An 11,026-nucleotide genomic window follows, 5' to 3' on the forward strand; every position below is an offset into this window, starting at 1 on the left:
TGTGATGTGCCTTCACGTGCTCTGCAGGGTGAGGGGGGCAGACAGATGTCACATGCTGGGCCTTTATCCTGGCATTGCCAAGGGCTGAGATCATTGCCGTGTTTGTGCACAAGGAAAGCAACAGGACTTGGGTTCGGGGATCACAGGCAAGGGAAGAAGCAGGTTCCCTGGACAGGCCTCAGGGGTTGGGGGTCACTTCTCTGTCCTTGTCCTCTATTCCACAAATCTAAGGTGAGTGTCCTCCAACCATAAATTCCAAACCCCATTTCCCTGTATCTGTAAAACAAAAAGAACATGGCCCCACGAGGTACACAGGTATATCCATTCTATACAAACCACCCTGAGTTCTAGCAGTGAGCCAGAAAAATGAGCCAAGGTTTTTTTCATTTCACATTTCTTGGTGTTCTCTTTAAGTAAGACTGACTGTATGAGTCCCAGAGATATTTAGCTGGGTAAACACAAGATTTATTACTAATGCAGATAAGGAGGTAATTTCATGATTTATTTGACAATGAATGACTCTTCAGTGCAAACTCTGGAAACTCCTCCCCTTAGAATCATCAGTAATATTGGTGACTGTATTTTTTTATCTCAAAGATGAAGTCTGAAAACAAAAAAGCCTTATCTAAAAAACCCTATCGGACCAGCACATGCATAAGTAGTAGAACAGTGTCTGACATTAGAAACACAGGTTGGCACTTGCCTCATAAACAAGTCGTCCTTTAGTTTACACAGAAAACAGCATCACATGTGAACTTCTAAAGTCTTCGGGAAAGTGGCAAAGACACACTAGCAAGCTCGTTAAAAGTCCTCAGGAAGAGGGCTTTCCTTTTGTCACATGGACTTGGCCACAGTACGCCAACACAACAGCTTCTGGACATCAGAGCAACACGGACTGATACAAACTCAGTCCATGGTCTGTATAGAATGGAGCTGTGTACCTCGTGGGGCCGTGTTCTCTTTGTTTTTACATATACAGGGAAATGGGGTTTGGAATTTATGGTTGGAAGGTACTCACCTTGGATTTGTGGAATAGAGGACAAGCACAGAGAAAAGGTGACCCCAAACCCTGGGGTCTGTCCAGGGCAGCTGCTCCTTCCCTTGCCTGTGACCCTCGAACCCAAGTCCTATTAGAGGCAGGACGAATGGCTGCCGTGTTCCCCAGACTCTGAAGAGAGTTTTTGCAATCAAGGGATTTAAGGCTCAAAATGCCCCCTAGTCCAGGTATCACTGTATTATGTTACATACGTTAGTATTATTCCTCAGGGACACGAGCTTCCTGAAGGAGGGAAACCTGGCCCCTGTAGATAAGCCCCCTCCCCACCCTTCTTTCTCCTCTGTTGCTCTCATTAAGCTTCTTCCAGCCAAAGAGTCAACACATTCCTCTTTGTCTACAAACTTAATGTCTTGACAAATGTATTTTTGTCCTTCCTCAAACCTCTTGAAGGAAAAGCACCTGCAGTTGGGTAAGACAAACTACTATTAAGATGTCTGGCTTTCATTGACCAGCTATTTCACTCAAGCCCCCAGATGTTTTCCTTCCATTCCTCTCAAATGTTTACCAAAGACGGGCTGTGTTTAAGGCTGCATGAAGAACACGGGAATGGTGAGAGAGGCACTTTTGGGCTCGGAGGTGGTGGGTAGAAAGCACCACCTGAAGTGCTGTGGCCTGAGGTGCTCCATCCAGCGGGAGGGGCCCCCAGCTCCAGGATGTCTTCCTGGAAGAAACAGCACGTGGAACAGCCCTTGAAGGACGGGCAAGATGCCGACAGCCAGTGCTTTCTGTCAGAGCTCACCCCAGGATGTCCCCAGAGGCACAGCTTGCGTGCACCTCCCCACCGTGCACTCAGGGTCCCGTTCCTCGTCACGGAGCCCAGTACCTTCCTCCTGTCCCAGTCTCTGAGGCCATAAACATCCTGAAGCGGGTGAAAGGCTGCTCCCATTTCCACGCTTTTGTCTCCAGGTGAGTCCCACCCCAGCCCAAGGTCTCACCAGTCCTTCCCAAGGAGACCCAGGCTGTTGCCTGCAAACATTGCAGGAAGCGAAGACGAATACAAATTCGAACTGTAGGAAGGGGCCTTGAAGACAAGTCTCTCTGGTGAGCTGCAATTAGCACCTTTCAGATTTCAGGAAATATGGGGAAAAGCAAGATGAAAATCCAAAAGCCACAGAGAGATCTTATGATTCAGTGTTTTGGTAGCATTTTCTTTTCAGTATAAAATAAGAGGTGGTGACGGGCTGTTAACACTGGTGCAGAAATCATCCTTCACTGGGGTGGCTCAGCCCAACCCAAAGCCCCCAAACCCCTGTGCTCTGGCTGAGGATTCAGGGTGGTGGCTCACATCACTCAAAGAGGGAACTGCTGGAGAGCAGTGACGGCAGGGACTGAAAAGAGCGGGAAACTCGGTCCTGAGGGGTCAGCTGAGCAGCTGCATATCACACGCTCTGCTTCAGGATGTTCAGAAAAAAGGAAAGTGTGTCCTGGTCAAGAAACAATGGAAGCGTGGAGGGGCTTGAGGAGAGAATGTGACAGGCAACCGGAGGCGGAGTAGACACACCATGGAGGAGATGCCACGGTCTTGGGTCACAGGAAGACACAAGATTCCAGCCTCTCAGAACACACACCGATCTCACGAGTACCCTAGCAGAGCAGAAGCCCTCAGTGATGCTCCAAGCCTCTTTTCTACTTTCAAGGAATGGATCACCATCTCTATGTCTGTAGTGAACACCTCTTCAGAAATATTTGATAAGAAAAAAGATCCAAAGATTAAAAATGAATAAACATGTTTAATGATCTCATAGGCACAGCTCTTGTTCAAGGAAAGCATCTTACAACCACAAAAATACCTGTTAAGTGATACGGCTCTGATTCTTGGAAAGAAATCCAAAGGCTGCTGAAGCTGCCTGTGCTTGTCCAGACCAGCATCAGAGATGGAGCAGCCTTGAGAAACAGCTGAGTCTGGCTTGAAATTAGAAGAAAGTCATTTGTTTGAAGAGATCTGTGTGTCATTTTATTATTTAGCAACTCAATAACAAACAAACAGCCTTCTTTGTCATCACAGAGTCCAGTGGAGACCAGGGGTATCCCTACCTGCGAGCTCTGGGCCAGGAGCCCTGCAGCATCCCCGGGTCAGATGTTGCTGGTTGTCTGGGAGGATAAAGGTGTGGGAGGGAGGAATTCTGCAGAAGGAATTCCATGCTCCAGCAGCCTTGCACCAAGGAGTCCTGAGAAATAGGACTTTCTTCTCTTCAAAGTGAGACATCTGGGCAGGCTTCAGGCTGGCAGGGGTCCAGAGTGCCCACACCCTCTGATTCTACACACACCCCTTCTCAGGCTCCTTAGCCTCCTGCCATGCTGAGGGGTAATGTGCTTGTCCGCCAGGCAGGGCAGCCCCAGCAGGCCATCCCCCAGGTCCCCAGAGGGGCATGAGCAGTGGGCTCCTGTCCAGCCATGTGCTTTTCCCATCTCTCCGGCAGAACCTCCTCACCTGCTTTCTCTACAGGACAGTGAGCCCCAGAGAGTCCAAGGCCCAGGTGATGCCCACCCAGTCTCCTCCAGCTCAAGTTCACGGTGTCATACTACTTCCTTCTGTGGCAGAAGAGGCTCTGCCCAGTGCGGAGCTGGCTGGGCCCTAGCTCTGTCTCTGGCTGCTCTGCCACCTTGGTGTATTCTTGACCTCTCTGAGGTCATCTTTCCTCATCTGACTGGAATATGGTGACAGGGTACCACAGTCAGATACCTGCACAGAAGGCCTGGCTCAGAGAGGATGCTCAGAAATGGCACTTCTTTCTCACGGATGCTGAGTCACAGAGAAAGAGTGAGAAACCGGAGTGGTGAGCATGTATCAGGTAACAAGGGTTAACCTTTAGTAGTGACATTGTTGGCACATGGCCCTTCTGGAGGTGGGGGCACAGGGAAATGCCCCCTGAAGCAGGTGGACACATCTACTCCATTTACTGACCATCCAGTGGCTGGACAGAGAAATGGCATGAGGGCAGGAGGTACTGAGGGTGGGACAGAAAGATCACGGTTGACACAACATGGTCAGAATAAATCACAATATTCCCAGAGCCACACAGATCTTGAGTCAAAGCCCATTAGGTCAACTTCAGACTTTAGGTCAGCGACTGCATTAGAGAGGTCGGAAGAAGAAATGTGCCAGTGGGGGAGCTCTCCTTGTGCTGGGAGGGGTGCCACAGGAACGCGAAGAGGCTCTGCTCACATCCCTTGCTCCTGGGAAGCTCTGCACTCTGCCAGCTTCTGGAGCCTTGGGGCAGGGTCGTGGGAGGGGAGTAGGGAGTAAGTGGAGGGAAATCCCCCAACCACGTCCAAGCAGATGGTTGCTCTGCAGTCCTGGTCTGCAGAGCCTCTCCTGGCATCTCCAGAGTCCCTGGGGGGATGAATGCCTGTCTAATTGCAGGACTAGATGTCCAGGCCCATCTTAGCTTTTATTGTTGCCACTTCTCAAGTGACCAGTGAAAGGCCGGGTATGGACCCTCGCTGCTCAAGGTGTGGTCTGGGGCTGGGCCCTGAGAGCCTGTCTGAGATACAAGTACAAAGCCAACCTCCCACACTCCCACGGTGACTGCAATCTGTCCCGCGGGCAAGTGCACATCACAGTTTGGGGCGCCATGTGCACTTGGCCGGCTCCCCTGCTCTGCTGCCTGCCTTCCCACCTCCGGGGGTTTGCACGCTCCTCACTGCCCACCTGGTGGACAGTCTTGGCAGGAGGGACCACCTTTGGGGTCCCCTCCTCTCTGCTCCCAGTGAACAAGTCTCCTCATTGCTGGTCCCAGTCTGGGACTGAGTTGACATCTGCCCAGAGCGGTTGGAGTTGTGGTTTCTGCTACTGGCAGCCCAGAGTGTCCTGACTGAAATGCACCTACTGATCATTGTTGTTCAGCTGTTAAGTCATGCCTGATTCTTTGCAACAGCCTAGACTGCAGCACACCAGGCTCCCTGTCCTTCACTATTGCCCAGAGTCAGCTCAAACTCAGATCCATTGAGTCAGTGATGCCATCCAACTATCTTGTGTTCTGCTGCCCTCTTCTCCTCTTGCCCTCAGTTTTTTCCCCAGCATCAGGGTCTTTTTGAATGAGCCAGCTCTTCACATCAGGTGGCCAAAGTATTGGAGCTTCAGCTTCAGCATCAGGCCTTCCAATCTATATTCAGAGTTGACTTCCTTTAGGACTGTTGGTTGGATCTCCTTGCTGTCCAAGGGGCTCTCAAGAGTCTTATCCAGCACCACAATTCAAAAGCATCTATTCTTTGGTGCTCAGCTTTCTTTATAGTCTAACTCTCACATCCATACATGACTACTGGAAAAACCATAGCTTTGACCAGACAGACCTTTGTCAGCAAAGTGATGTCTCTGCTTTTTAATACACTGTCTAGGTTTGTCAAAGTTTTCCTTCCAAGGAGCAAGCATCTTTTAAATTCATGGTTGCAATCACCATCCGTAGTGATTTTGGAAAACAAAATCTGTCACTGTTTCCACTTTTTCCTCTTCTATTTTCCATGAAGTGATGGTACTGGATGCCATGATCTTAGTTGTTTGAATGTTGAGTTTTAAGCCAGCTTTTTCACTCTCCTCTTTCACCTTCATCAAAAAGCTCTTTAGTTCCTCTTTGCTTTCTGCCATTAGAGTGCTAACATTTGCATACGTGAGGTTGCTGATATTTTCCCCAGCAATCTTGATTCCAGCTTGTGCTTCATCCAGCCTGGCATTTAGCATGATGTACTCTGCATCTAAGTTAAATAAACAGGGTGACAATATACAGCCTTGACGAACTCCTTTCCCAATTTGGAACCAGTCCGTTGTTCCATGTCCGGTTCTAACTATTGCTTCTTGATCTGCCTACAAGTTTTTCAAGATGCAGGTAAGGTGGTCTGGTATTTCTATCTTTAAAGAATTTTCCACAGTTTGTTGCGATCCACACAGTCAAAGGCTTTAGCATAGTCAGTGAGGCAGAAGTAGATGTTGTTCTGGAATTCTCTTGCTTTCTCTATAATCTGATGAATATTGGCAATTTGATTCCTGGTTCCTCTGCATCTTCTAAACCCAGCTTGTATATCTGGAAGTTCTTGGTTCACATACTGCTGAAGCCTGACTTGGAGAATTTTGAGCATTACTTTGCTAGCATCTGAAATGAGTGCAATTGTATGGTAGTTTGAACATTCCTTGACTCTGCCCTTCCTTGGAACTGAAATGAAAACTGACCTTTTCCAGTCCTGTGGCCACTGCTGAGTTTTCCAAATTTGCTGATGTATTGAGTGAAACACTTTCATAGTATCATCTTTTAGGATTTGAAACAGCTCAGCTGGAATTCCATCACCTCCACTAGCTTTGTTTGTAGTGATGCTTCCTAATGCCCACTTGACTTCACACTCCAGGATGTCTGGCTCTAGGTGAGTGACCGCTCCACTGTGGTTACCCTGGTCATTAGGACCTTTTTTTTTTGTATAGTTCTTCTGTGTACTCCTGCCACCTCTTCTTAATTTCTTTTGCCCCTGTTAGGTCCTTACTTTTCCTGCCCTGTATCGTGCCCATCCTTACATGAAATATTCCCTTGATATCTCCAATTTTCTTGACGAGATCTCTAGTCTTTCCCATTCTGTTGTTTTCCCCTCTCGCTATGACAAGGCCATGATCCATGAAGAGGCTCTCTGTTTCCTAGACAGTAAATGATGAAGGCAAACTAGCCTCTGCCCTTTCAGGCATCTTGGGAGGAACACAAGGACAGTCCCAGAATCTTCTTGACTGGATGGCCAGAGCCATCAAGGATGTCACAAAAGGCCAGGAGGCAGGGGAAGAGGAGAAGAGGAGGAAGGAGGGGACCCAGTTGGGAGGAGAGGAGGGCAGGGGACTCTGGGGGTGCTGGGGTAAGGCAGGCGATGAAGATGGGAGGTCACAGCCATGAGTGGTCTGGAGGTGGGGGACAGGAGAAAGGCCAGGCAAGGCCTTGAAGGGCAGCCTTTTACATTATCCAGAATGGGAAAGATGGTCCTAGCCCCCAGTCTCAGGCCATGGCAGGAGGCTGCTAGGCCATTAGAGTGGCAGCCAAGTGGACTGCATGGCCGGGATGGGCCAGGACCCAGTGGACAGCGACATGTCCTCGGAGGAGCCCCGATAGGTGTGGATCCTGGGCTCAGCCCTCCCGCCCTCTTGAGGGTCCAGCAGGAGTGAGCACTGTTTTCCCAAGCTGGCTCCTGAGGTGACACATGTCTCTCCCAGATGCTCCACTCCTGCCTGGATGGGAAATGGCTGTCCCCTCACCATTCGGATGAGGGACCCAGAGGAAGAATGTGCAGTTAGTGGGAGAGCCAGGACTTGGACACAGAGCTCTGAGCAGACCAGATTTGGTCTGGGGTAAGGACCACGGTGTCTCACGTGAAAACAACATGTGACCCTGTGAAGAAAGCAGCTCTCCAGGGCAGATCAAGGACACACAGGCACATTTTCCTTCAGGATGACTCGTGGGGAGGTCAGACCCAGGGCAGAGGTTGGGTCTGCCGCTGTTGGCAGCCTGCCAGCACAGCTGAGTGGGTGAGGACAATCTCCCATGCTCCTTGGCGCCCCCTGGGGATGTCTGGAGGTGGACAGGCCCTGGCACTACAGCCTGGGGATGGAGAGAGGTGAGCAGAAGGCAAGACATTCAGGGCCTTCATGTTCTGAGAGGGCTGGGCCCTCTGCCTCCCTCCCTACAAAGAATCCCAGCCCTTTTGGAATTCACGTGACATGAAATGAGCCAACTTAAACTAGCAGTTCAGTGGCATTTAGCACATTGAAAACACTGTGCAGCCACCACCCCTATCTAGTTCCCAAACACTGTCAGCACCAAAGTGAGACCCGGTACCTCCTTAGGAGCGCCTACAGCCCTGCCCCAGCCCGTGGCCACCACCTCAAAGGTGTGTGACCATGCTGTGTACATTCCACAGCATTATTGTACAGCATTAAACACTTACTCCCTGGAGGAGGAAATGGCAACCCACTCCAGTATTCTTGCCTGGAGAATCCCATGGACTGGGGAGCCTGGCAGGCTATAGTCCATGGGGTTGCAAAGAGTCAGACACAACTTAGCAACTATACAGAAACAGTTACCACTGCATTTCGGGTAAAGTTTCCTAATTCTCAGTGAATTATCAGAGTCAACTAGATCTAATCAATTTTTGAATTTCTCTTTTGAGCAGTTGTAACAATTTATAACACAGCATCCTGTCCAAGACTCTTCTGTTCATTCTCCCAGAACTTGGCTCTCAGAGTTGGAAGGGCACACACTCTCTTCCAGAGCACACGGGAACAACAACCTCGTCTGTGCTCACCCACGTCACCCAATCCCTGGAACACAAGTTTCATTTGCAGGAAGGGGTTAAGACCACCTCGTCGTTCAGCAACAGCACACAGAAGTGAATGGGCAGTGGGTCCAGGAGCGGGACACTGTGCCCACCACATGATAGAGAAGTTTAGAAGAGGAAGTTTCCCAGAAGACAAGAAAAAAAATATCCTGCTTTCAGAAGAATGAGCCCTTCTTTCTGAGCCAAAGTTCTGCAAGGTGATGGAACACTTGGATTCTCACAAGAAATGACAAAGCAAAGGAAGGAAAGAAGATGGGTGTACACTCAGGCTGCTGTGCAGAAGATAGCTAGGCAGGGACCCTGTGTGCCTCTTCTGTGGGCAGCCTGAGAGATGACGTGGAGCCTGGGATTTGCACGTCAGGTTGGGCACTGACACATCTGTGTTCTGGTTCACCCATCACACCTGTGTTGGGCATGGTACCTCCCACCTCTGCCTGAGATTCAAAAGCAATGACGTAGCTTTTGCCTGTACAGAAAGCTAACCCCAAGCGCTGGTGTCCATGGCCTCCACTCACGTCTTGTCTTGGAATCACAGCTGCCACCTACCTGTGAAGTAGCTCTTCACCTTCAGGTAGCCCACGATCAGCCTGAGGACGGAGAGCTTGTCAAGTCGGGCTCGCACATCTTCAGGGAAGGGCAGCAAGCTGCTGAGTTTGCCCAGCTCTTGATTGAGGCGGTCCCGGTGTCGTTTAGAAGGGTTGGACTTAGCACCCTCTGGAGGTTGTGGCCTAGGACTTGCAGAAAGAGAAAAGTGGTCATCGTCCCATCCTCCTCTGCAATTTATTTAAAAAACAAGCAAACAATTTTTATTGGAGTGTAGTTGATTGACAATGTTGTGTTAGTTTCAAATGTACAGCAAAATGAATCAGTTACAAATGTATATATATCCACTCTTTTTTAGATTCTATTAGGTCATTAGAGTGTTGAGTAGAGTTTCTTGTGTATAAAGTTATCTTCTTTATGTACAGTTGTATGTATATCTCCCAGTTTATCCCTTCCCTTTGCAATTTCACTTCTGCATTACTCACGAGACTCCTGGAATTCTAAAATCCCTGGAGTTTCTGAGGCAGGAGCCCTGTCTCTAGTTTTAGCTTCTGTTGGTCTATAAAGCCCTGTTGCAGCTCTGCCCACTGCCCTCCTGGCTGCGGACCTTGGTCACAGACGGGGCTGTCTCACATGGTACATGCAGGTTAGACCTGGTGGCCCTCAGAGCACCAGGCCTGATGCTTTGATTATTTGTCCCTCCTCATTTCCCATGGCCTGACATATTTGGATTCATATTAAGTTAGGAAATCTCTATATTGCAATCAACACAGAGAAGATGGAAATTATACCTTATTAATAATTGAGCCACACGCACAAGCGTATAGTCTGTATCTGTATCTATCAATCTGTAGACTTTTTTTGCACACACACACACACACACACACCCCAGATCAAAATATAATCAAATTGCTGAAAGCCAGTGATGGAGAGAAAGGTCTTAAAAGCAGCCAGTGGAAAAAGACAGATTATACACAGATGAATAAAGAGAATGGATGCAGGCTTATCACCAGGAAGCACGTGCTCCAGAAGGCAACACCCTAGGAGCAGGAGACAACCCAGAATCCCAATCTGGAGAAGGTCCTTCAAGAGAGAGAGCAAAGTAAAGACATTCTCAGACAAACAAAACTGTAAAGAATGTATCTACAGAATATCTGAGCTATAATAAGTACTAAAGAATAGCTTAAGCTGGAGGAAAATGTTACTAGACAAAAATGTGGATCTACGTGAAAGAATGAACAATGTTGCTGATAAAAATGAGGTTAAGAACTAGGCAAATTTCATTTGAAAGATACTTGACTGCTCAAAGAAAAATTAGTAGTGTTGCCTGTGGGGTAGAAGTGAAATGTATCAAAACAACAGCACAGAGACTGGGACAGGAAACATCAGGTTACTGAGGGAGGTATGTACAACACCCATGGAGGTATTTAGTAATAAGATTTACATTTCAACCTTATGGCAACCGCTGAAAAATAAAGTACAGCTGATAAGGCACAAAAAGACATGAAGTGCTAACGGTATTAACTCCGGAGGAAGAAAGGAAAGAGGACAATTACCAAAGCATGGCGGACAGAGATGGCTTTACCACATTGAATCTTAACCTTTCTACCAGCCTTGTATCGGGTCGATTTGCTACCATGACTGTATATTTACCTTTAGCAAGAAGATTTTTCCTTTTGTAACTTCCATATTTCTTGTTGCGTCCTTTGCTGTTCTGCTTGGAGAAGCCCCTTTCACATTTCTTACAAAACTGGTTTGGTGGTGCAGAGCTCTTAGTTTCTGCTAGTCTGTAAACTTTTGATCTCTCCATCCAATCCAAATGAGAGCCTTGCCACATAGAGTATTGAATATAGGTCTTTCCCTTTCATGATTTTAGCTATATTGTGCCACTCCCTTCTGGTCTGCAGGGTTTCTGCTGAAAAAGTCAACTAATAACCTCATGACGGTTCCTTGTATGTTACTTGTTGCTTTTCCCTACTGCTTTTAATGGTCCCTATATTTAACTTTTGCCTTTTTAACACAGGATATCTTGGCATGGTCTTGTTTGGGACTCTCTGAGCCTCCTGAACTTGAATATTTCTCTCTTTTCGCAGGTTAGGGAAGTTTTCAGCTATTATGCTTTCACAT

The 11,026-nt window shown here is 48.2% G+C and overlaps 1 protein-coding gene across 1 annotated transcript in view; it reads right to left on the reverse strand.

The window, feature by feature from the left end:
• LOC113898293 (aryl hydrocarbon receptor-like) overlaps positions 1 to 10,538 on the reverse strand; it is a 43,166-nt gene extending 32,628 nt beyond the window's left edge. The window contains exons 1-3 of the mRNA XM_027551300.1: positions 10,456 to 10,538; positions 8,899 to 9,084; positions 6,390 to 6,405 (exon numbers count right to left, since the gene is read on the reverse strand). Coding sequence (XP_027407101.1) covers positions 6,390 to 6,405; positions 8,899 to 9,084; positions 10,456 to 10,538 — 285 coding nt within the window. The remainder of the gene's footprint in view (positions 1 to 6,389; positions 6,406 to 8,898; positions 9,085 to 10,455) is intronic.
• Positions 10,539 to 11,026: the final 488 nt, after the last annotated feature.

Source organism: Bos indicus x Bos taurus, chromosome 1 (assembly GCF_003369695.1).
Source record: "Bos indicus x Bos taurus breed Angus x Brahman F1 hybrid chromosome 1, Bos_hybrid_MaternalHap_v2.0, whole genome shotgun sequence".
NCBI classification, from domain to species: Eukaryota; Metazoa; Chordata; class Mammalia; order Artiodactyla; family Bovidae; genus Bos; species Bos indicus x Bos taurus.